The 25,615-nt window shown below is 42.7% G+C and overlaps 1 protein-coding gene across 2 annotated transcripts in view; it reads right to left on the reverse strand.

The window, feature by feature from the left end:
* Window positions 1-25,615, reverse strand: part of IL17RE (interleukin 17 receptor E) — a 74,406-nt gene that overhangs the window by 14,041 nt on the left and 34,750 nt on the right. For both annotated transcript variants that reach the window (XM_030208078.1, XM_030208077.1), the window contains exons 2-10: window positions 22,265-22,280; window positions 19,265-19,417; window positions 17,315-17,421; window positions 11,497-11,620; window positions 6,435-6,574; window positions 5,975-6,043; window positions 3,946-4,012; window positions 2,114-2,301; window positions 901-948 (exon numbers count right to left, since the gene is read on the reverse strand). In XM_030208078.1, coding sequence (XP_030063938.1) covers window positions 901-948; window positions 2,114-2,301; window positions 3,946-4,012; window positions 5,975-6,043; window positions 6,435-6,574; window positions 11,497-11,620; window positions 17,315-17,421; window positions 19,265-19,417; window positions 22,265-22,280 — 912 coding nt within the window. The remainder of the gene's footprint in view (window positions 1-900; window positions 949-2,113; window positions 2,302-3,945; window positions 4,013-5,974; window positions 6,044-6,434; window positions 6,575-11,496; window positions 11,621-17,314; window positions 17,422-19,264; window positions 19,418-22,264; window positions 22,281-25,615) is intronic.

A 25,615-nucleotide genomic window follows, 5' to 3' on the forward strand; every position in this document is an offset into this window, starting at 1 on the left:
TCACGGACATCCTGAAAACCTGACTGGCAAAGGGGTACTCCAGGACCGACTTGGGAAATACTGCTGTAAGGGGTATACCTTCCACTTAAAGTACGCTTCCCTTCACAGAATTAATCCCCTTAGGGCCCAATACCCAAACTCCACACAGGGGTCCATAGCGTGGTAATCTCGAAGAGAAAGTCCTTGTTGAGTTTCTCTTTGTAAATAAGTGGCCCCAGGGACCGCGGGTTTGCTCCTGCTTGGTAACAGGTACAGAGTACTCACAGGGATTCCAAAATGAAATGAAACTATTTTCAGTCCAAGGAATTTGCCTGGGTAACTGCTAAGAAACTCAAGCAAACTCCTTTGAAAACTGCATTTTAAGAGCTTCTGTCTTCAAAGCACTCGTCTAACTGGCTAATGCATTGGCCCCAGGTGAAGACTGCACCCTCCAGAACAGCAAAGTTAACCGCTTAGAAAGTGGACATTTCTGGAACCATATCTTCATTAAGGAAGTAACCCTTATGCCTATGCCAAATTATCAAATATTTGACTGTATACCTCAACCACAGATAGAGCAGATGAAAAACACACAGATGGCCTGTGATTCTGAGGACAAAAGTACCAACTACGCTTTGGTAATATCTGCAGTCCTTAAAGACTTAATTTGCTGTATTCAGATTTAGAATTATTCTTTTCTGTTACAAAGGTAATGCGTTATTTAGTCACCTAGGCTCTGCTGACCCTATTTAAGATGCATTCTTCATAACAAGAAAGCTTTGATTACATCAAATCACACTATAATTACCTACACTGACTCATCAAATTTGCATGCATCATGCACTTTAAATCTTGTTTAACTGCTTGATCATAGCTTTAACAATAAAAAAAAATGCTTAAGGAATTGTACTTTTATCTTACCTTGAAGCAAATATGTGGGTTATTATCCACTTTGTCAATTCTGTAAACCTAGAGTAATTAGAATAAAATCAATCCATGAAGCTGCTTCTCCAGTTCAGACTAAAATGAATGGAAGAGCCACATTAAATACACAGCAAGGTGAGGATGAGAACCAGCAGAGCAGCCAATGTCCAGGAGAAGCAACAGAGAACTGCACAGGAATGGGGCCTGCAGGAATCCCATGGAACTGTGGGATTCCGGCCCGTATCGAAGAATTGACAATGGGACTCCCGCAGGGATGGAAGAAATTACCATGGGATTTACCACAGGAGTGTAGTCAAAATCTCAGGTGACTCCAAAATGAGACTTGGTTTGCACTGAGTGAGGCAACTGATGCACCAGAATGAGGCTTAGAACATACGGAGAGAGGCAGTTGGAGAGCCAGAACGAGGCTTGGAACACCAGACTGAGGCTGGTGTCACTGGTTGAATAGTGAATACCATCCAAAAAACACAGGAGGCTGTTGGGGTTTGGAGGAAACAGGGACACCGGGAGACAGAGCTGGGCCATCACAGCCACCCCACCCCCTTACCTTCCTGTGCCTCCCTCGGTCTGTCACTCTCCTGCTCTTGTGCTCTGGGACCTGGGTTATCGCATTAACACAGGCCACCTGGGTCCCTACGCAAAGGAGCAGGAGAGACACAGATCAAGGGAGCAGAACTTTCTGCCTGCCTCCAGAAGCCCTCCTGGCACTGGACCCCCTTGGAGACCGGGCCCAGGGAATCTTGGGCTCCCCACCCCCCTCTTGGTGGCCCTGGGAGGAAACAAAGGGCTACGAGCAAGTAAATAACAGTGTTGACTCCTGTGGGTATGGTTGGGGATGGAGGAGATTAATTGTGAGGATGGGTGAGAATGGAATGGATCTTAGCAGGTATGGGTGGATATGGGTGAGATTCCATTGGGGATGGGCGAGGATGGGTGAAATTTCTGTCCCCGTGCCACTCTCTAAGATGCAAACATGGCCATACTACTTAGTGCTTATCAATATTTTTGTGGCCATGACCCCATGATTGCAGCCAAATAAAGTTATGTGATGAACTCCTGGAGGTGCAGAAGCAGTATGGAGAATCCACCCAAGTCCCAACCTTAAACTCGGGATTTGTGACTCCATTTGTGGTCCCAACCCACAGTTTGGGAAGCTCGCCATGGCTGCCTTCACTGACTTGGCCCTTACCAAATCAGATTCCAGTGCGGTGGAGTTAGGAATATCCTCACACAGAGACCGCGTCATGTCATCATGTATCTGGCAGAGGGAAGCTACTGGCTTCACGGGGCACAGGGATTGAAATTCCATGACCATCTGGTCCTTGTCAGCAGGACTGTCGTCAAAAAATCGTCCTGATCTCCAAAAATCATAGCCATCTGTGAGAAAAGGGATAGGATCACATATATATGGTAATTACCTTCGGCAAATAAATCTTTTCCATACCGACACTTCATCAGTTTGAACTGTAAACCTCTCTAACTGTAAACTGCAAACCAAGGTATTATAGGCAGTGTCATTTGGCCATTCATTTTCATGTCTGTCATGTTTGTTTGAAGTCAGTAAAGTGAAGTTGCAATGTTTGCCTGTAACAAGTGCATTCTGTAGACAGCAAGATTAATCAGCCACACAAGTGTGTGACCTCATCACATGGCACTGGACTAGGTTAGCTCTGTCAGAACTCCAAACGGGCGTAAAGGTTCTGAGCATGTGCACATGCAGAGGTCTCCTCAGTTCCCCCTCTCCCCCCCAATTAGTTCCATAACGCAACTCTCAGGGATGTGGGAGGGATGATGTGCCAGATCAATCCTGATATCTATGGAAAACATCTGTTACAAGCAAACAACTTACAGATAAATATTACAGCTGGCAGCCAATAGCATTTTCTTGAAAAGCTGACAGCTTCTGCTTCAATCAGATCAGATAGTCAATGCTGAGCCACATGGGCAGCGGCACTGAATATCCGTCATAAGCAGACCCAGAAGATCTGCAGCTGCCAGATGGTATTCAGAGCTGGTACCGAATCAGGCAAAGATAGAACTGCTTTTAACTTGGTCCTATCCTCCCACACGCCCCCCCCCCCCCCCATTCCCTTACCTTTCCGTCTCTGCCTCCAAGGGAGAAGGGCCCAGGTCCAGCACCAACAAGCCTCTTCCTGCCTGCCCTGCTCCCACAGTCTGTCCTCTCCTGCTCCTGTCCGAGCCAGGAGTCAGGACCGTCGATATCGTGCTAATGCAATCATCTGAGTCCTGGGCGGCATGCAGGAGAGGACAGATCCGGAAGCAGGCACACAAGAAGAAGCTTCCCCTTGGAGGCTAGAATTTTGGACTGGAAGTTAGGCAGCTAGGCACTGTTTACTTTTCAGGCAGTGAGAGCCAGTGACTTGAGGATGAGATGCAGAAAGGAGCCTCTGTTCCATATTATTGGGGTTGGAAGCTCCAGGAGAAGGAAAATGCTTCTAAAAAGGCCAAAAATTTCCTCTCCTTCATTTTTCTTCTTTAGTCGAAATACAATGAAAAAATAAATGCCAGAAACGATGAAGAGAAAGCTTTGTTTATGAACCCATCTGGCACAGCAGAAGCACAAAAAACTGAGCAGGTTGAAGAGACTGCTACATGTGGGAGGGGCCACTAGTTCTAAGCTCTGGAAGAGCTGTTCCATCCTGGTTCCGTGTCATGATGTCATCCACTTGTGTTCCAGATTATATTCTGCTTGTCGACAGAAAAGGACGAGGTCCCAGTTGGATGGCAGATTGTACTGCTGGAATCTTAGTGTTAAAAATGTACTGCTTTCTCAGCTGATATGTCCACTACAACGGCAGAGCAGTACTCCATGGAAACACTATTAGCCACTCAGTGTTCCTAACAAGCTCTCTCTTTGAGTGACACATAACACCAATGTCCCAGTGAACATTTACAAGGCACAGGGCCAAGAAAATGCCATCACCATTCTCCTGCCTCAATGAATCCAGTATGTGAGGGTGCTACAGCTAAGAGAAAAAGGGGGGCAGATGATTTACTCACAAGCTTCTGGATATTCCTGAAAGGGGCAGATTTTCCGGCGCCTGCTATCATGGTGCAGGTAATATACCTATGAAAAGCAACATTACAGAGGAACACAGATCAGAGACTCCTCAAGAATCCAGTCAAAATACTGGTAAATTAGAAAACTTCAATCCACTAGGTACATTTTCAAAACACACACACACAAAAAAAACCCTTGGTGCTACAACTGCCACAAAATATGACTTATTTATCTCAAAAGTGCAAGGATGTTGAAGATACAGAATCATAGGACTGATATTTAAAACCACACATGTACTTTTCAATTTGGAAGGCATAAATTCTAACCATTTGCATTGCTGAATGGGCAGAACTCTCTCTCCCATAATTTAGGGTGGGCTGGGGGCCAAGTTTCAAGTTACACAGAGCTTTGGACAAGTTCCTGGAGGAAAAGGCCACAGTCTGCTATTGAGACAGACATGGGGAAGCCACTACTTGCCCTGGGATCAGTAGCCCAGAATGTTGCTACTCTTTGGGATTCCGGTATCTTGTTACCCTTTGGGATTCTGCCAGGTACTTGTGACCTGGATTGGCCACTTCTGGAAGCAGGATACTGGGCTAGATGGACCATTGGTCTGACTGAGTTTGGCTATTTTTATGTTCCTAGGTGTGAGCATTGAGCTGGGCTAAGTGTGTGTGTGCCTAAGTTCCAGAGACATGTGTAAAACTAACTGTGTTCTGCAAATGATGTACATAAGTACACAAGTATTGCCACACTGGAACAAACCGAAGGTCCATCAAGCCCAGTATCCTGTTTCCAACAGTGGCCAATCCAGGTCACAAGTATCTGGGCAAGATCCCAAAACAGTACAACACATTTTATGCTGCTTATCCTAGAAATACTGCCAAATCAACCTGGCACCACTCTACTACTACTACTACTATTTAGCATTTCTATAGCGCTACAAGGCATACGCAGCGCTGCACAAACATAGAAGAAAGACAGTCCCTGCTCAAAGAGCTATGTAATAAAAGTGAGCCAAGTATAGGACAATCAAGCCATTGTGACATCACTGATGAGGTTGGCTCTTATTGGTGGACTGAGGCATTATGACATCACACTTAGCTCTGGTTACAAGAGACTACTACTACTACTATTTAGCATTTCTATAGTGCTACAAGGCATACGCAGCGCTGCACAAACATAGAAGAAAGACAGTCCCTGCTAAACAGTCTACTAAACTTGAAAGTTACAAAACAAAAAAATGTAGTAGAGTATTATCACGGCGTAACTCTATATCATAAGGTAGAGTCTCATATGATCACCACAGCTGGTTTCACTTCACTCCCTCGGTGAACCTCTATCTGTGTATCTTTCTAATCCTAGACTCTTCCCCCAACTTACCTATGCTGAAATAATTATCTCATTTACTCTTGCTATTACATAGGCATATGTCATTAGTGGCTACGTGACACTTATCTGTATGGACCGGTGTGTGCTCATAAGCCCCGACAGGTGCCTGTTTCGCTGTTTGAGGTTTGTCAGGGGGGAGCCATAGCACCGGATTGCGTGAGGCAGTAAAAGGACACTTAAAACAATCTGGTGCTATGGCTCCCCCTTGACAAACCTCAAACAGCGAAACAGGCACCTGTCGGGGCTTATGAGCACAACGGTCCATACAGATAAGTGTCACGTAGCCACTCTTTTTGAGAACATGTCCAGGCAACAGGGCGGGTTTTGCCAATCTGCCCGTTTGTCCGGATTTCTGGACAAACGGGCAGGCTGGTGGGCGGGCCGACTTGCTAGCCTCCCCTCCCCTTAGTTACTACTGCCATGGTGGTCTAGTGACCTCTTCCGCCTTCGGGGCAGGAAAGAGCCCCCTCTTTCCTGCCCAGAGCGCTGCCCTGCATGCATCCTTCCTGTTGGTGATCTCGGTGCCGATTCAAAATGGCCGCCGAGAGTTGCCCAGACATGTCCTCAAAAGAGGACATGTCCAGGTAAATCCGGACATATGGTAACCCTAGTCACAGGGGAAAAGAGAAAACATACTTCAATACAAAGACAAGGGACCAAGTATTCATAGTGCAGGGTGGTATTCTGGGACTGAGATGCATGAATCTGTAAAAAAAAAAAACAATTATGAAGAGAGATCGCTGCACAGCACACTGCTGAAGGACAAGAAAGAACAGCAAGAGAAACGTCCTCCTGGATGGGATGGTGGAGCATTTATTTCAATTTCCCATTTAAAGAAAGTGGATCAGTATCCAGGGTGGGCCCAGATGCTCTTTTCCCCCCCTTGTTACCTCTCCCCCTCCCCCCACCCATCACATTCTATCATGTCTATAATAAAGCCATTAAATCATTGGCAGAAAAACCACTGTGCTAATAAACTTGACCCCTTCCCCTTTCCTAACTGGCTTTTGTTTTCCAAGACCAATGGAAGAGTCTTCCTTAAAGCAGATTCAAGCATAAGCACCCACTGGGAAAGTGGTCGGGGTTAGTGCCTTACCAACTGGAAGGTGTGACCCTCTGGCTCCTCGCACACCAAGGCCTGCTGGTAACAGAGTCTGGCTTTTACATCAGGACCAACAGGGACAGAAATATGGATTGCCCGCTCTTCTGGGACCAGCACGTAGGTAAATGCAGGAGCTAGGCAGAGAAAACAGAAACATCATCTTCACCACATCAAACAACACACGATGAGGGTCATTTTATAAACCAATTCTGTATGAAAAATGTAATTTATAAAATCCCGAGGTACATGCTTGTAAACATGCACATACACCCTGTATACCAGGGGCATAGCCAGACCTCGTGGTGGGAGGGGGCCAGAGTCCGAAGGTGGGGGGGCACATATTGGTCTGCCACCTCGCCACCCCTCCCCACTGCCCTGCCACTCCCCATCCACTGCCGCGGCAAATACCTTGACTGGCGGGGGTCCCCAACCCCCGCCAGCTGAAGCATTGTTCAGTGGCGGTCTCCGGCGCCACCGCATTGCCTGCCCTGCTCTGTATTCCCCTCACGTCCTGCATGCTTTCTTTTAGTAAAATTAAGCATGCTCAGTTTCACTAAAAGGAGCGTACCAGACATAAGGGGAAGACAGAGCAAGGCAGGCAATATGGCAGCGCCGGAGACCAACGCTGGACAAGGCTTCAGCTGGCAGGGGTTGGGGACCCCCGCCAGCAAAACCAGAGGCCCAGAGGAAATTTGGGGGGGCCAGGCCCCCTGTAGCTAAGCCACTGCTGTATACACATAAGTGTTCAAGAAAAGGAGAGGCAATGAGTGGCTGAAGCAAAGGTCGAGTCCGGAGAAAAGAGCAGTATAGTAGCAACCAGTGGCCGTAGATCGAAGTAACTTTTATTCATAAAGCAACCTTTGTATAATGGTATAAGACCACAATGTCCAACGGTTCAGATGTTCAAAATTACACCCAGCATGTTTTGGTATATATAATAGCTGCCTCAGGAGCAAATAAATAATATGGGTGAATAAACAGAACGTAAAATATAAAATTATATCCAACATCAGATCAAAAAGGTGAAACTACCAAGAAATGCCAAGTTCAGGAAAAATAGATGGAAAAGAAAATAAGATGATACCTTTTTTATTGGACATAACTTAATACATTTCTTGATTAGCTTTCGAAGGTTGCCCTTCTTCGTCAGATCGGAAATAAGCGATCTGAGGAAGAAGGGCAACCTTCGAAAGCTAATCAAGAAATGTATTAAGTTATGTCCAATAAAAAAGGTATCATCTTATTTTCTTTTCCATGTTTTATTTTGTTTGATTTTTGTTGATAACCTTAAAAGTGGACTAACACGGCTACCACACTCCTCTACTTAGGAAAAAAAGAAAAAAAGGTGAAGCTAAGAAATTTGACGTGATTACAAAACTGTTTATGTTAATATGAACCACTAATTGTTCCAAAGGCTGCCTACAGAGGGCTCCATGAGCCCAGTGTACACTGACAGAAAAGAACGGAAGGCGAATCTAAATATATCAACAGCAGCTACTATAATACAAATCTATAATTAAAAGAGTCATCTAGTGCTGACCTCAATGTTATAGCATGGAAAACATTTAAACAACTTGTTAGAACCACCCAGTGCCTAGAATCCTCCCCCCCCCCCCCCCCCCCCACAAAAAAAAAAAAAGTCCACTAAATAAAAAGCTATAATTAAAAGGGTCGTTTGGTACCGACCTCACCAGAAAACCAAATCACTGCATCTCCAGAAGAATTAATCCAACATCTTGAAAGGACCACATACAGAGCAGAAGTACAGCAAAGCAGCCAGACACAGAGTAAACACATGCAGTTTTGGAAAAAAAAAAAAAAAAGGCTTAAATCCAAATCTACTGAAACATTAAATATCTCCAAACCCCAGAGGACAGAAGGGACAGTCCTAATCTTTATAAATACACACAAGAACCTTATATTGCCCCCAAAAGTACTAGGATTCCATGCTACTGACCCCCCATGGATATGCAATGACCTTCCCCAGGTCTACCTTTATAACAGTTTGTGGACATTTCCTCCTGGAATTTATCCAAACCTTTTTTTTTAATCCAGCTGCATTAACTACTTTTATCACTTCCTCCAGCAATGAGTTCCAGAGCTTAACTATATGCTGAGTGGTCAGCATATAGTGGTCAGCCCCCAATGCGATGAGGCCAGTATCAACAGCTTAGGAAGCTTAGACTGCTGAAGTGGAAAGCAGTGTTTTCAGGACCATCTGGGGGAGGTCTTCAGCTGGCAAAGCTTGGAATCCCCACTAGCTAGCACTAAATATGTGCTGCTGTTGGGTGGGCCTGAGCCCTAAGTGGATGGGCCCCGGCCCACCTGTGGCTACGCCACTGGTGGTCAGCAATCGTCCAGTCACTAATTTGGTCTTTCTAGGGAAAGTAAAAGAACAAATTATTGTGGTACAACTGACACACTTTCTGGAAGATAGTGGTTATCTAGACCTCAATCAACTGGACTTCAGAAAGGAACATAATACTGAATCTTCTTTACTTTCGCAGTTGGATAACCTTAGTAGACATTTGGATGCAGGTTACGACACGCGAATTTGAATACAGTGGGTCACCGTATCCTACTGGATCATTTAAACTCAGGTGCTACCAAGGGCATTAAAGCTTCATCTGGCCAGTCCTCATCAGTCCAGATTGTGAAAGCTCTTTCCCTGTCATGGGAAAGGTCCTCAGCAGTTCTGCAGGGGTCAGTATCATTCCCTGCATTATTTAACAGATACACTTAATGCTACCGGGATGAGAAGGGAGAGAAGAATTTACCAAATGTGCAAAAATTCCACAAACAAAATCGGTAAGTAGTAAGGGGTTAATAAATTAAAGCTTTATATTGCTAAAACTGAGATTTTAGGGGCTTGTGCAGAAATTGGATCCTGCCTATTAAATCTGAAGTTCATATTTTGGGTGCATTTGATACTGTGCAGTCACACATTTCAGCTTTTGTTCAGTTATATATTATTAGAGCCTTGTGTTCTTATATGACAAAGATCTGTTAACTGTAACCCATGAACTCATAACAAGGTTGGTCTACTGTAATTCTTCCCAAAAGGCAGCTGGACAGGCTGCAGTTTAAATAAAACACAGCAAATACGTTTTGGTCAGATGTATGAGATAAGTTGCAGGAATTGTTTTGTTTTCAAGCATCATTTTTACCAAAATATATAATCTGGAAGTCCATTTGTATTCCATTCTTTCTTTCAGATGATGATAAATTATTGTTTGACTTTCTTATAACTGTTGCTTTAAAATTAATTATCTCGCATTGGAAAGACAATTCTCAAGTGACTGTATATCTTTGGTGGAACTGGATTTTACTGTAAAAGAAATATGAACAATCTGTTTCTTATTCTTCATTGAGACATTCTGCTGGTCTTAAGAAGTGGAAAAATCTGGATTTTTTTTTAATCTTGTAATGCTTAGTCATATAGTGTTGATTGTATACAGGACTCACTGTTAGTTGTGGTATAATGTATTTGTGTGTTTTGTTTGTTTTGTATAGTTGGTGGCTTTCCAGTTTAATTGGTTGTCTGTTTAATCTGTTGTCTTGAATCCTGTAGCTGAATTGACCAGGATATCTGGTGGATCGTTTGAAACTATACATACCTGTCAGGAATCTCTGTTTGACTCAGGACATATTTTTACATATGACTTCCTCAAGTTCTTACTAATGGGTGGGTGAGAAGAACATAAGCCTTGCCATACTTGGACACACCAAAAGTCTATCAAGCCCAGTGTTCCCCACAGGAGGCTCTTGAATAAACTTGACGGGCTGAAGATAGGACCCGACATGGTGAATTGGATTAGGAACTGGTTGACGGACAGATGCCAGAGGGTGGTGGTGAATGGAATTCGCTCGGATGAGGGAAAGGTGGGTAGTGGAGTGCCTCAGGGATTGGTGCTGGGGCCGATTCTGTTCAATATATTTGCGAGTGACATTGCCGAAGGGTTAGAAGGTAAAGTTTGCCTTTTTGCGGATGATACTAAGATTTGTAACAGAGTGGACACCCGGGAGGGAGTGGAAAACATGAAAAAGGATCTGCGGAAGCTAGAAGAATGGTCTAAGGTTTGGCAATTAAAATTCAATGCGAAGAAATACAAAGGGATGTACTTAGGGAGTAGAAACCAACGGGAGACGTATGTGTTAGGCAGTAAGAGTCTGATATGTACGGACGGGGAGAGGGATCTTGGGTTGATAGTATCTGAGGATCTGAAGGCGACAAAACAGTGTGACAAGGCGGTGGCCGTAGCTAGAAGGTTGTTAGGCTGTATAGAGAGAGGTGTGACCAGCAGAAGAAAAATGGTTTTAATGCCCCTGTATAAGTCGTTGGTGAGGCCCCACCTGGAGTATTGTGTTCAGTTTTGGAGGCCATATCTTGCTAAGGATGTAAAAAGAATTGAAGCGGTGCAAAGAAAAGCTACGAGAATGGTATGGGATTTGCGTTGCAAGACGTACGAGGAGAGACTTGCTGATCTGAACATGTATACCCTGGAGGAAAGGAGAAACAGGGGTGATATGATACAGACGTTCAAATATTTGAAAGGTATTAATCCGCAAACGAACCTTTTCCGGAGATGCGAAGGCGGTAGAACGAGAGGACATGAAATGAGATTGAAGGGGGGCAGACTCAAGAAAAATGTCAGGAAGTATTTTTTTCACGGAGAGAGTGGTGGATACTTGGAATGCCCTCCCATGGGAGGTAGTGGAGAAGAAAACAGTAACGGAATTCAAACATGCGTGGGATAAACATAAAGGAATCCTGTTCAGAAGGAATGGATCCTCAAAAGCTTAGCCGAGATTGGGTGGCAGAGCCGGTGGTGGGAGGCGGGGCTGGTGGTTGGGAGGTGGAGCTAGTGCTGGGCAAGCCTTCTATGGTCTGTGCCCTGAAAATGGTATTTGTGACCTGGATTGGCCACAGTTGGAAACAGGATGCTGGGCTTGATGGACCTTTGGTCTGTCCCAGTATGGCAATACTTATCTACTTATGGGGTCGGCAGCTTTAGATAGCTTCCACCTAACTGGAAGCCTTCAGTCTGAGTCTTACCAGCATCTTCTTCCTCAATCGAGTACATATGAGTCACATTAATGCCATAATTTGGGATAGTAGAGAGAGAGACAGAAACCGTGTGTCCAACCTCTGCCTCAAAACAATCATACTGCACCTCCACCTGCAAAAAAAGGCAGAAAAAACCCAGTCAAAGAACGAATACCCAGGCAGCAGCTGTCTTATAATAAATTGCTTATTATATCAAGGTGCTGACAGTCTATACAGCACTGCACAGGATCAAGCACATGGTTACAATGTTTCTTTCTATAAAAGTCTCAGCACAATGAAAACCTCTAAAGAAAGGTTTTACCGTTATCTCCCTCGAATTTCCCAAGCTGTTCTTTGGACTGTCCCTGCTGACCCCACATAGGCCTGGCCCAGGAAACCAGCCAGAGTCCATTCAAAGAGGTCACGGTGACCTTTCTCTTCTTGGATGGCATCAAGCACATAACCATATAAAATGTGATTTAAGTAAATGAAGACGCATCGCTGGCTCCACAATCGGAGCTCTAGGCCAAGCGTAAAAGATGTGACCAGCTCCTAGACCAGGATCTATTGTTAATTATTCACAAGCCAGATGTTCACTATTCCCATGGGAGACAATTTCAGACTACTGGTAGGGAGGCACCCGCAGCCCTCTGCGTGACTAGAAGCTGGGATGAAGTACAATCCTGTGTATGACCAGAATAGGAACATTTACTACTATTACTACTTATCATTTCTATAGCGCTACTAGACGTACGCAGCGCTGTACACTTGAACATGAAGAGACAGTCTCTGCTCAACAGATCTTACAATGTAATTAGGACAGACAAACAGGACAAATAAGGGATAAGGGAATATTAAAGTGATAAAATAAGGGTTCTGAACAAGTGAATAAGGGTTAGGAGTTAAAAGCAGCATCAAAAAGGTGGGCTTTTAGCATAGATTTGAAGACGGCCAAAGATGGAGCTTGACGTACCGGCTAAGGAAGTCTATTCCAGGCATATGGTGCAGCAAGATAAAAGGAACGGAGTCTGGAGTTAGCATTGGAGGAGAAGGGTGCAGATAAAAGAGATTTACCCAGTGAACGGAGTTCCTGGGGAGGAATGTAGGGAGAGATGAGAGTGGAGAGGTACTGAGGAGCTGCAGAGTGAATGCACTTATAGGTCAATAAGAGGAGTTTGAACTGTATGTGGAAATGGATAGGAAACCAGTGAAGTGACTTGAGGAGAGGGCTAATATGAGCATAATGACCCTGGCGGAATATTAGTCGTGCAGCAGAATTTTGAATAGATTGAAGAGGAGAGAGATGGCTAAGTGGGAGACCTGTGAGAAACAAGTTGCTATAGTCTAAGCGAGAGGTAATAAGAGTGTGGATGAAGGTTCTGGTAGTGTGCTCAGAAAGGAAAGGACAAATTTTGGTGATATTATGGAGAAAGATATGTGCAGAGAAGGAGAGGGAGGAGTCGAAGATGACCCCAAGGTTACAAGCTGATGAGACAGGAAGGATGAGAGTGTTATCCACAGAAATAGAGAATGGGAGAGGAGGAGAGGTTGATTTAGGGGGAAAGGTAAGACGCTCAGTCTTGGTCATGTTTAGTTTCAGATGGCGCTGAGACATCCAGGGAGCAATGTCAGACAGGCAGACTGATACTTTGGCCTGGATTTCGGCTGAGATTTCTGGTGTGGAGAGGTAGATCTGGGAGTCATCAGCGTAAAGATGAAAACCATGGGATGAGATCAGAGTACCAAGGGAAGAAGTATAGATGGAGAAAAGAAGAGGTCCCAGGACAGAGCCCTGATTATCCACATTTCTGTGGTAATCACTGGTAAAATCCAACAATACCAAAAGTCAGTTCAGAGAAATTGTGTTACATGAGACTATTAATCATGCATGAATTTACAGTGCTATGGCAGGTGTATTGGGGTAGCTTTTGGGCAGGAGTAAGTTTTCAGGGGGTGGAGTACTTTGGGCTTTTGGAAGAGTAGGAATTCAACCTTTTGAACTGCCTTGCCCCATTCTGTAACTGCTACACGTCACACAACGATTTTACTCAAAGTTTTTAGTTTTGTATGAGGAAGAGCATTAGAGTGGTGAAGACTTGGATGATTGAGCATCAAAGTAGCTTACACGGAAAAATTGAAGCTCGGATTGTTAGACATTTTGTACAACATCAGTATTATTTTTTTTCCAATGAGGTTTTTACAGTCATTGAACTTGTTTACCCACTTTGGTATGGAAAGATGACTTTAAATAGTTTATAGATTCCAAGAAAAAAAGTGGTGTATATTCTGACTCAATACTTTCCATCCTAATGGATTAAATGCAGAGACCGATCAGTCAATATTTCTCTAAGGAGAAAAATTCTTTCCTAAAAAAATGTTTTCAAAATTGGCTTTGGATGGAGAGATGGTTTGAAGTGCCGGGGTACAACCTAGCTTTGCCTCCACTGCTTGTTCAGTGATGGATTTCTCATTGGCCCTCTGATATCCAATCAGCATCTGCTTTTACATCATGCTATAGAGCACCTATGAGGCATATTGAAGGTTCAACTCACTCACTGAATTTGAATCCTCTGCCAATGTGGAAAACTATTCATGGCCAGAGTATATTAAAATGATATAGTGGGTTTTGGCATTTAATTTTCTTGATGCAAAGATTTTGTTTACATATATTAAAGTTACATAAACAGATTTACTGTACTGACTCTTTTGCATTTATGGCACTATGAATTCTTCTCATTTGTTGTTCATCTGTTCCCAAGTAATTTGTCAGATTTCTTTCAAGAGTAATATTTTGGACGACAGCAGAAATAGACTAACTGTGTACCCTAGAGGAGAGGAGGGAGATATGATACAGATGTTTAAATACTTGAAAGGTATTAATATAGAAAAAATATTTTCCAGAGAATGGAAAATGGTAAACCTAGAGGGCATGAATTGAGGTTGAGGGGTGGTAGACTTAGGAGTAATGTCAGAACATTCTTTTTCATGAAGAGGGTGGTTGATGTCTGGAATGTCCTCCCGAGGTAGGTGGTGGAGAAAAAAAAACTATGGCGGAATTCAAAAAGGTGTGGGATGAATACAGAGGATCTCTAATTAGAAAATGAATGGTATAAAAAAAACAAAACTTAAAGGGTTGCATATGTGTTTGCATGTCAAGTGGTGCTTAAATGGCAACTCTGGCTGTAAAAACTAAGTGCTGATGCCGGGCTGGCTTGTATGGCCCGAGTCCCGCATATAGCAATCCAGTGTAGGGTGGGCTGGAGTGGACTTCAGTGGAAACTCCAGTAATTTGGGAGGACAGTGCTAGGCAGACTTTTACAGTCTGTGTTCTGCAAATGACAAGATGGATTCAGATAGCCTGGAGTGGGCTTTGACGGCAACTCCAGTAGTTGGAACATAAGGACAGAGCCGGGGCAGACTTCTATGGTCTATGTCCCAGAAACCCCAAAGAAAGACCATGATCAAGTACATACTATCAAGGTCATTGTTGATTTTAATCTTGAATTGATAATGAATGTGAGTGTTGGGCAGACTGGATGGACCATTCAGGTCTTTATCTGCCGTCACTTACTATGTTACTATGTCCCCTTGAAACAGGCAGAAGTATCCACTGAAACGCTGGTGTGAGGGTTGTTTTGTGCTACACCCCCAGATACTACAAATGGCACCCATAATTGGGCACCGATCCAAAATGTGAGCCCAACTAAATTGGCTAAGAGCCCATTAGTGCCAATATCTGGGTGCTAATTGGCACTAATTGGCACCAATTGCAATTTGCAAGCACATCTTGCTACGTGATGTTCTATATTTAAGTATTTCTTTAAAGCATTTATATCCCACATTTTCCCACTGGTTGTAGGCTCAATGTGGCTTACCTAGGCTAAATCAGGAATACAGTACTAATGGCATATTAAAACAGTACAAACAGCAAATCAAAGTTTGGTATTATATTAAACAGTAGAATAGTAAAGAAAATAGATTCAAGTGTTTCTGGATTATTTGAGACCAAAGAAATTGATCAGATTATGTTGCATCTGGAGAGTAGACCTTTTTGAATAGGATGGACTTTAATAATTTTCTAAACTTTAGATAGTTCTGGGTTGATTTAACTAATTTAGGTAAGGCGTTCCACAGTCGAGTACCCAAGAAAGGGAAGTTGGAGGCATATGTAGATTTGTATTTGAGGCCAAAGCAATCTGGATAGTGTAGGTTTAAATAAGATCGGGAGGAATTAGATCTGTTCCTGGGTGGTAAGTCAACTATATGAGCCCAGATCTCATAGGGGTCCTTTTACAAAGGTGTACTAGCATTTTTAGAACATGCTAAAAATAAGCACACGCTAAACATTAGACATCCAGGCATTGTACATGCTAGAGGGGGGTGAGTTGGGAGGGGGGGGTACCTTGGTTTAGTTGGGTGGGATAGGTGGGCGATGGGGGGGGGAAGGGTAACTCATCAAAACTATTAAAAACCTTGAGGTCACTGCTCGTGCTGTTGTCAGCATTGGAATTCATGTTGTTATTGTTATGTTTCTAAAAAGCCAGATGTGGTTTATACTGAAGCTATTTTGCTTGTTTCTTTATACGAAATTGTAAACACCTGTTTATTTTTTACTTTCTTCACACGTAGTTTCCTATGTACAGGGATTTTTCAATACTCAAAGACTTCATATAAATTAAAAAAACAAAAAAACAAAACAGACATCCATATATTTCTATGGGCGTCTCTAGTGTTTAGCGTGCACTAATTATTAGTGTGCACAGGACCCCATAGTGCACAACCCAACAGGGGGAGTGGCCATGGGATGTGCATGGGCGGGTCAGGGGTGTTCCTAAAATTTGCATGCTGTGTTATAGAACACTGAGGAAGTGCAGCCAAATAGTGCACCGGGAATTACAGATGGTTTCAAAAGGCACAAGTTCTGGCACCCAAATTTAGGTGCTGAAATCAGCACTCAATGCTGTTCTACAATGAGTCCTCATCTTTGAGTGCCCATTACCATTGCATTTTATCTAGTGAAAAAGGTGCCGGTACTCAAATGCCAGGCCACCCTTCAAGGAGTGGGGTGATCACTGAGGGACCCATCCCACAAAAGCCAGGCCTCTGCAACCAGTCACAGAATCTATGACAAGGCACAATTGGTGTGTAGAGCCTGAGCTCTTTCATTAAAACTTGGGTCAATTTTAGCAGACAATGAAAAAGGTGCCGATACTCAGTACCCCCAAGTACTCCCTCAGAAAAAGCCTTGTCCATTACAGAATAGCTTTGAGCGCTGAATTGGATAGCTGTCACATTGCTCATTCATCACATCCCTCTGTGATGAATGAGCGATACAGCAATCAATTTAAAGACAGGAAAAGAAACGTATATTGGCCGAGTAATTCATTGAGTTTGACGAATTGGACTTTAAAGTTATTTCTGTCTTAAAGTGAATGAGAAACATGGAAATATCATAGTACAAAAAACAATCTCTAACAGCCTCTCCTAAAATAAATGAATAAAAGCTATAGGAAAGCTACAAAAGTCACATAACACAGTTTATACAATATTTTGGTACTGGTATCTATTTATTTAAGAGATCATTTTTGGGATGTTTACAAGCAGATTCATTTAAGGAAATGGTTTTGCTCCTGCAAATTCACATGTGATAGTCACACAACATGATTTTGTTGCACTCACCTCATTATTGTTTTGGGGTTTTGATAGTAAGTAGATGGAATGCTCTATATTTTATTTATTTATTTTGCTTGCTTGCTGATATCTGTGGTTAGTACTAGTACATGGTCCAAAGTCAACTTAACTTCAGGCAGTTTCTGCTTTCACTTACCAACTTCGGTATAGTGGCATTTCTTGATTTTGTAATTTGAACTGTATCATGCCAGTTAGACTTAATCTGCAGAAAGCGAATTTCAAAACCACGCAGATTTAAATAACCTAAAAGAAATAAAGACAGAACAGTGAGAAAGGAAGTTAGGAAGGGCAAAGAAGGCACAAGAAACCCTGGTAGAGACATCTTCCTCTCGTTGGCGCTATGCGTCAATCTTCTCCACAGAAAACAAGCAGAGCTAGTTTAGCTCCTTATCTCACCTGAAAAACTGTTCCCAGAGACTCTGCAAAACGTTTGGGGTTATCAGAAACGATAGGTGCCCAATGTATTCACCCCTTTTCTCCCTCCAGTCAGATCTTTGACACATTAAAAATCTGCACCAATATTTGCCAAGTGCAGGGGTGTCAGTTATCTACCCACAAGGGACATTTAAGTCACAACATTACATTAAATTTGATGAGCTGCAGCCCCCTCTCCCCTTTCCAGGACCTTCTCTCTCCAAGATGGGCCAGTGATGGTCCCAATTCTGGCAACAGGTTGTGAAGGAGTGTAAACTGGGGACTGAGCCCAGCCCGGCAATGGTCCCAACCCAATCTTGGCTTCCATATGGGAGAGCAATTAGGCAGTTGCCTACGGCAGTGGTGTGTAGGAGAATTCAAAGAGCAGCTGCAGTCAGGAATCCGTTCATGGATGTACGTTTATAGGAAGTTTTCTGGGAGGTGGCGCAAGACTGAATATTTGTCTAGGATACCTAAAACATCTGCATTCGCCCTGGGCTTGGGAACATGCCCCAGCTTGGTTCCCCGTTTGTCCTCCTTCATAAACCAGTGCTGCTGTCTCCTCATCTAGAACTAGAACTGACCTACTTCCATTTTATACAAAATGAGAACTGAAAAGACAGAGTGTGTGAATTAGTGGTGATTTTTTTTTTTGAGATGTGTGTGGTTGGGGGAGGGGGAAAGAAGCATGAATTGACAAATCATTACAAGTCATAGATGGGATATCTGATACCCCTTGACCAGAGGCTCAGATACATTTTCATTTTTGGACATCTCATACCTGAATTTGGACATATTCTTATTATCTGGAGGCAAAATAACCAGCAAGGAAGACCTATCTGGATAACTTCTGCATTTTAAAAAATTTGCCAGACGAACAGATGTCTGTCCAAAGCTTATCTGTATAAAGGAGGGGTCAGGAGGCAGCTGGAACACTCATTGGTTGAATAGTGAATACCATCCAAAAAAAACCACGGGAGGCTGCTGGGGTTTGGAGGAAATAGCGGGCTGCAGCCCCTATAAGTCATTAAGAACTTGGAACCTTTATGCTCATTGTGATCGCTTTGTTTTTAACCGTTTGGGTATCATTCGATCAGAGTTTAAAAACAAGACAATCAAAATAAATATAATACATAAACAAATAATACTCAAGAAAAAGCTTGGATTTAAACAAAAAACTAAGGGGTCCTTTTACTAAGCTGCGTAAGCATCTACGCGCCCCCAACGCAAACCAAAATGGAGTTACCGGCCGGCTACTGCGTGGCTTTTGCGGTAATTTCATTTTTGGCACACGTCCGATACACGCATCCGAAAAATAACTTTTATTTTCGGATGCACACCAAGTGGCACTTGACGCGCGTAGGTCACTACTGTCCAGTTACCACGTGAGTCTTTACTGCTAAGTCAATGGCTGGCAGTAAGGTCGCAGACCCAAAATGGACACACGGCAATTTTGATTTTGCCACACGTGCATTTTGAGCAAACATTTTTTTTAAAAAGGACTTTTTTACAGGCGCACTGAAAAATGGATCGGCACACGCCCAAAACCCATGCCTACAGTACCGCAAGCCTTTTCCAACACACCTTAGTAAAAGGACTCCTAAGTCTTTGTCCTAATCTTGAACGGTGTGTGCCAGAGCCTCAGCTACAAAAAAATGAAGTCCCATAGTACCTGCTTTATCCATGGTCAGGTGGGCTCGGATGCATGGTAGGCATTCCGTCGAAGGCTCGCACAACTGCACAGTGGACAGGGAGAGAGTGGGAGGAGAGGGGCGGAGACCTGGCTGCAGCCTTCCAATCTGACTCCGTTTAGAGAAGATGTAACCTAGATAGTAAAGACATGGGATGGTCAATAACCTAGACCGATGTTCAACCTGATCTCCATCCCCAAACGTCCTTACACCCAGCCTTGGTTCAGATCTTCTTCCCTTCTAATGCCATTCTGCTATGCAACCTTCTGTCCAGTTTAACTGAAAATATGCCTTATCTGTGATGTAACATGAACTGTTTCTTTAAAAGTGACCCTCCTATTTGTTTGACTTTGTACCGGCTCTCAGTAGGTCAAGTGTGGTCCTCTGGATGAAAGAGCCAAGTAAGTAAAAAGCAGTAAAGAGGATTATTTAAATAAGGGTGACTGAGCTTTAGGGAAATAAAGCGCTCATGATATAAGCGAGACTTCTATATAATACGCAAAAAAAGTGCCATCTGGGGCAGGACTTTTCCTGCTAATACTCACCTTATTACAGAACAGAGGAGTGGAAATTGTGACAAACGAGGGAAACAACTCTGAGCAAATGTTTCAGTATCTGAGCTTTGGTTTCTCCCCTATGTATTAGCAAGTAGGCAAGTGAAACCACAGCACATTCAGAAAGGCAAGGTAGCCAAGTATGCGCTGTGTAAGTTAATCATTAATGAAGCACTCTACAGTCATATGAGGAAAAACTTGCAGTAGTTCTACAACAAACATTCATTTAGCACTGGGTTTTTGATTAAGATGTACAGTAAGAGGTAGCTGATAAAATCTTTTTCATGTCTAGATCATTTTTATATGTTGAACATGGTGGTTATAAAAGTGCATAGGTGAATACACACAAATAAGTACATTTATCAACAAATCAATTTAATTACATATGATAGGTAAGCCAAAGAAGATTAAATAACATTTTCAACCTGAAAAAGAAATTGTAAATAGTCTGCATAAAGTTTGCAAATAGGCATGAAATTTACAGATAGGCATCATATATACCTTAAGCAGTTTATATTAAAAAGTATTTGGCTGCTTATACATCTTCTTTTGTGGACTATGCTATTATTTGCCCTTTTCTAAAGATTTCTGTGGGACATGTTACATATTTGATGAAGAAACAATCAGGGCCATGCAGAGGAGACCATAACATTAACACAAGAGCTATATAATAACAATAAGGGTATGACAGGAAACCGGCTACCAGCGGGGGCAAACGTAATTGGGTAAAGCTATGAATTTCACCCATTGCTGAAATAGACAATAATTAAATCTTTCTCCTGGAAGCAATCTATAGGAGAGAAGAGGAGAATGGGAGGCAACAGGAAGGTGCAGGGTCCAGCTGAAGCCTTGAGTTCCCATTCGGGATGTTGAAAAAAAAAAACTAGAGGCCCCCTCAACATCCCACACGCACATATATGAACTTTGCTTAGAGAAGTCCTATCATCTTGACTAAGGGGGTCTTTCACTAAGCATGGAGGCGGTGCATGCTAATTTATCTCATGCGTGTTCATTATGGATATCTTGAAAATCAGTCTGGCTTGCTGTGTCCCGAGGACTGGGATGAGAACCCTGCCCTAGACCAGTGACTCTCAACCCAATCCTGGGATATGCCAAGCCAGGTTTTCAGGATATCCACAATGAGATAGATTTGCATGTATTGCCTCTTTGATATGAACTGTCAAGTATGCCCCAAGGACTGGGTTATCAAAACTCAACTTAATAGTTTTATAGGGATTAAACCTCTTTACCGATTAGATCAACATTTAAGTCTATGCAAGGTTCTAAACGAATTGTGCACACTTGTGTGTATTAAGGAGGAAAAAGCCTCGAGCAAACTCCTGTTTTATTTCAACATATAGTTTGATAGGAGTTGGACTTCCTCATCATCGGCAAAAAAACCTCCTGAGTGGGACTCTTAACGGTATTTATATGTTGAGATAAAACAGGAGTTTGCTCGAGGCTTTTTCCTCCTTAGTACACACAAGTGTGCGCAATTTGTTTAGAACCTTGCATAGACTTAAATGTTGATCCAAGGACTGGGTTGACAACACTGCTAGACTATCTCCTCAAGTCAGCCTGACCCCACCCCCCCCCCACTTCCTCCACACTCTCCAAACATGCGAATGTCCCATGCTAAGTGCTAAAAGCATACCTTTGGTACATAGGAACCCGAACCAATGGAATTAAGATATGAAAAGAAATTTAGATGGCCAATGTGTTTCCAAAAACTGTTGTGTGCTTGCTTGGTACAGCTAGCTGTGCTCCAACGTCATTCCATCTCTCCTATACTTAAAAGAATTACATTGGTTGCCCATCCGGTATCGATTTCAGTTTAAGACTTTGATACTAATGCGCATCGTGCTATGTCTGAACAGGTTCCTTCATACTTGTCTGCTTTACTATTTCCTCATGTTCCTGGTTATTCTCTTCGATCACTCCACGAAAAATGTCTAACTCTGCCTCCTCCTTCCCGAGCCCACCTTGAATCAACTCCTTACTCTGCCTTCTTTTTCCTCACCCTTATGTTATGGAACGCTTTTCCTGTTCCACTTCGTAACCCATTTTTTTCTCTTTGGATTTAACACCTAAATCAGTTACTAATTAGTTTAGACCGGTATCCAGTGAGTATCTGAATTGTGTGTTTTCTTTATGTGTGTGAGTCTTTTCTATTTTTTATGGAGTTCTATTTTTTTGAACTTTTTAATTTTTTTTATAATTTTAGTCTGTGAACTGCCTTGACCTGTTTACTAGAGAAGGGAGGGTAGCAAATTCTCCAAATAAACAAACGTTAGAGCAGGACTCGCAGTACTTAGGAGACAGAATACACCACACCAGTGCTGAAACTGTAGAGTACAGGAAAGCTTAGCTTACTCTTGAATAACTCTGACTGTTACTAAATTAATCAGTGATAAAAGAGATACTTACCGGTTTCATTATAGTCCTGTCAGGGAAGAAAACAAACAGAAAAAGATATGAGTTTTCTGGGCACCTTATCTGTTACTACATTATAACCGCAAATATATCCTCCACAGCAGAGTTTCAAATCAATGTGACAAGAAAGTGAGAATACAGGATGTGCAATTAAATAATCAAAAATCAGATCTTACGCTAGTTAGTCAATGGTTGGTTGCTTTTGTGAGTATTTAGTTGGTAGTGTTACTAGGTTCACAGTGAGATCTAATTCCATTCTCTTGAAGCCACTGAATACGCTGAGATTTTTTTTTTATCACCTTACATGAGGAAACAGTGACTTATTTCCTCTCCTGCCTCAGTTTTCACAATAACATTGAATTGGGGGGGGGGGGGGGGGGGGGGGAGGGGAAACTATACATTTTCAAGGTGACAGTAAAATAGTAGGTAGGGCCTAAGGACTTAGAGTTATGTCCATAAATTGGCCTCTGAGTGGAGTGCATACATTTTTACTCAAAATTTCACTAAACTCTTAAATGTAAGAGCATAAAAAGTGGGTGGCAACGGGGGGTGGATGAGGGCTGGGAAAAGAAGTTAAGTGCTTAGCACTGATTTTCAGCACTAGGCTCCTAAATTAGGCAAATCAACGTCAGACTTTTGAGCTCCTAAATTAAGAGGCAGTAAATGCTCTTGTATTAAGGCCATGTTAACCAGCCAGCGCACGGTAATGTGAATGTGCTAGCTGATCAGTGCTTCCATGGCCACTCTTTGTCCATGACAAGCCCCCTCAAAAAATATTTAAAAAATAAATAGTTGCATGCAATTATCATGTGCAAACAGGGAAATTAAACATAGGAAAATGTAGGCAGATAAAGACCATATGGTCTATCCAGTCTGCCCATCTACTATCACTTATTCTCCCTTTAAGATCGTATGCACTTGCACCAAGCGCTCTTGAATTCAGATATTGTTTCCACCTCCACCACTTCCACTGAGAGTTCGTTCCACGAATTCACCACCCTGTCCATGAAGAAGTATTTCCTAAGGTTACTTCTGAGTCTATCCCCTTCCACTTTCACCCTATGCCCCCTTGTTCCAGACCTTCCTTTCAGCTCAGACCCACCTCCTGTGCATTTCTGATGTGTAGGTATTTAAATGTCTATCGTATCTCCCCTCTCCTGCTTTTCTTCCAAAGTATATGTATTGAGGTCTTTTAAGTCCATCTCCATAAGCTTTATAATGAAGACCACTGATCATTTTAGTAGCCGTCTTCTGGTCCGACTCCATCCTATTCATATCTTTTTCAAGGTCTGGTCTCCAGAATCGTACACAATATTCTAAATGAGGTCTCACCAGAGTCTTATACAGAGGCATCACCTCCTTTTTCCTACTGGCCATTCCTTTCCCTATGCACCCAAGCAGGACTCTTTAGCTCATCCTGGAGTAAGCCTTTTTCAGGGCACTATGCCCGCACTAGGGCTTAGTGATCCTTAGTAAAAGGACCCCTCAGTTATTACAGAAGACGACTATGAACCGAGGAAGCGAGGGCTCAAATCCTGCTTCTCCCACTCCTTGTAGTATTGCCAACTACCTAGACATAGCAAAGTAAGGTGGTACATAAAGCTTTATAAATAAACATGAACATACTGGACTGGTCTCCGTTCACTGAGTAAATCTCTCTTAGCTGCACCCTTCTCCTCCACTGCTAACTCCAGACTCCGTTCCTTTTATCTTGCTGCACCATATGCCTGGAATAGACTTCCTGAGCCGGTACGTCAAGCTCCATCTCTGGCCGTCTTCAAATCTAGGCTAAAAGCCCACCTTTTTGATGCTGCTTTTAACTCCTAACCCTTACTCACTTGTTTAGTTCCCATATTTTATCATTCCCACCTTAGTAATTCCCTTATCTGTCCTGTTTGTGTGTCCTAATTAGATTGTAAGCTCTGTCGAGCAGCGACTCTCTGCATATTCAAGTGTACAGTGCTGTGTACGTCTAGTAGTGCTATAGAAATGATAAGTAGTAGTACTCATTAGGATTCCGGAACCTTGCTACACTTTGGGATTCCAGAATCTTGCTACACTTTGTCCTCATCCCTTATTTGTCCTGTTTGTCTGTCCTGATTAGTACATAAGTATTGCCATCAAGCTCAGCATCCTGTTTCTAACAATGGCCAATCCAGGTTACAAATACCTGGCAAGATCCCAAAAAAGTACAAAAATATTTTACACTGCTTATCCCAGAAATAGTGGATTTTCCCCAAGTCCATTTAATAATGGTCTATGGACTTTTCCTTTAGAAAACTGTCCAAACCTTTTTTAAACTCTGCTAAGCTAACCACCTTTACCACATTATCCGGCAACAAATTCCAGAGTTTAATTACACGTTTAGTGAAGAAACATTTTCTCCGATTTGTTTTAAATTTACTACATTGTAGCTTCATCGCATGCCCCCTAGTCCTAGTATTTTTGGAAAGTGTAAACAGACGCTTCACATCTACCTGTTCCACTCCACTCATTATTTTATAGACCTCTATCATATCTCCCCTCAGCCGCCTTTTCTCCAAGCTGAAGAGCCCTAGCCACTTTAGCCTTTCCTCATAGGGAAGTTGTCCCATCCCCTTTATCATTTTCATCGCCCTTCTCTGCACCTTTTCTAATTCCACTATATCTTTTTTGAGATGCGGCGACCAGAATTGAACACAATATTTGAGGTGCGGTCGCAACATGGAGCTATAGAAAGGCATTATAACATCCTCATTTTTGTTTTCCATTCCTTTATTTATTTGTTACATTTGTATCTCACATTTTCCCACCTATTTGCAGGCTCTTTGGGATTCTGGAATCTTGCTACTCTTTGTCCTTATCCCTTATTTGTCCTGTTTGTCTGTCCTGATTACATGGTAAGCTCTGTCGAGAAGGGACTGTCTCTTCATGTTCAAGTGTATAGCGCTGCGTACGTCTAGTAGCGCTATAAAATGATTAGTAGTAGTAGTGTGGTCTGGTTGCTTTTTAAAAGAGAGGTTGGCAGTCAGTATAAGTGCAGGTTTTCTGCCAAACACCAACTACCAGACTGGCCAGGAATCCAAACCAATTCCGCTGCCTCTGCAGCTGCACTGTCTACCCTCCCGAATGACCTTCTGATCACTGGCTCACAATCTTTGTCTAATTTTCAAGATGCAGTTTTATTTATTTATTTATTTTATAGCATTTATACCCTGCTCTTTCCCGCTCGATAGCAGGTTCAGTGCGGCTTACAAGGTGTGGTACAAAGTATAACAGAGATAACACAAAGTATGGTACAAAGTATCAAAAGATGATCAGTTAAAAGAGTAGGACAATAGGAAGAGGTGTGGGGGAGAGGATAGG

This window comes from Microcaecilia unicolor, chromosome 6, assembly GCF_901765095.1.
Source record: "Microcaecilia unicolor chromosome 6, aMicUni1.1, whole genome shotgun sequence".
NCBI lineage: Eukaryota > Metazoa > Chordata > Amphibia > Gymnophiona > Siphonopidae > Microcaecilia > Microcaecilia unicolor.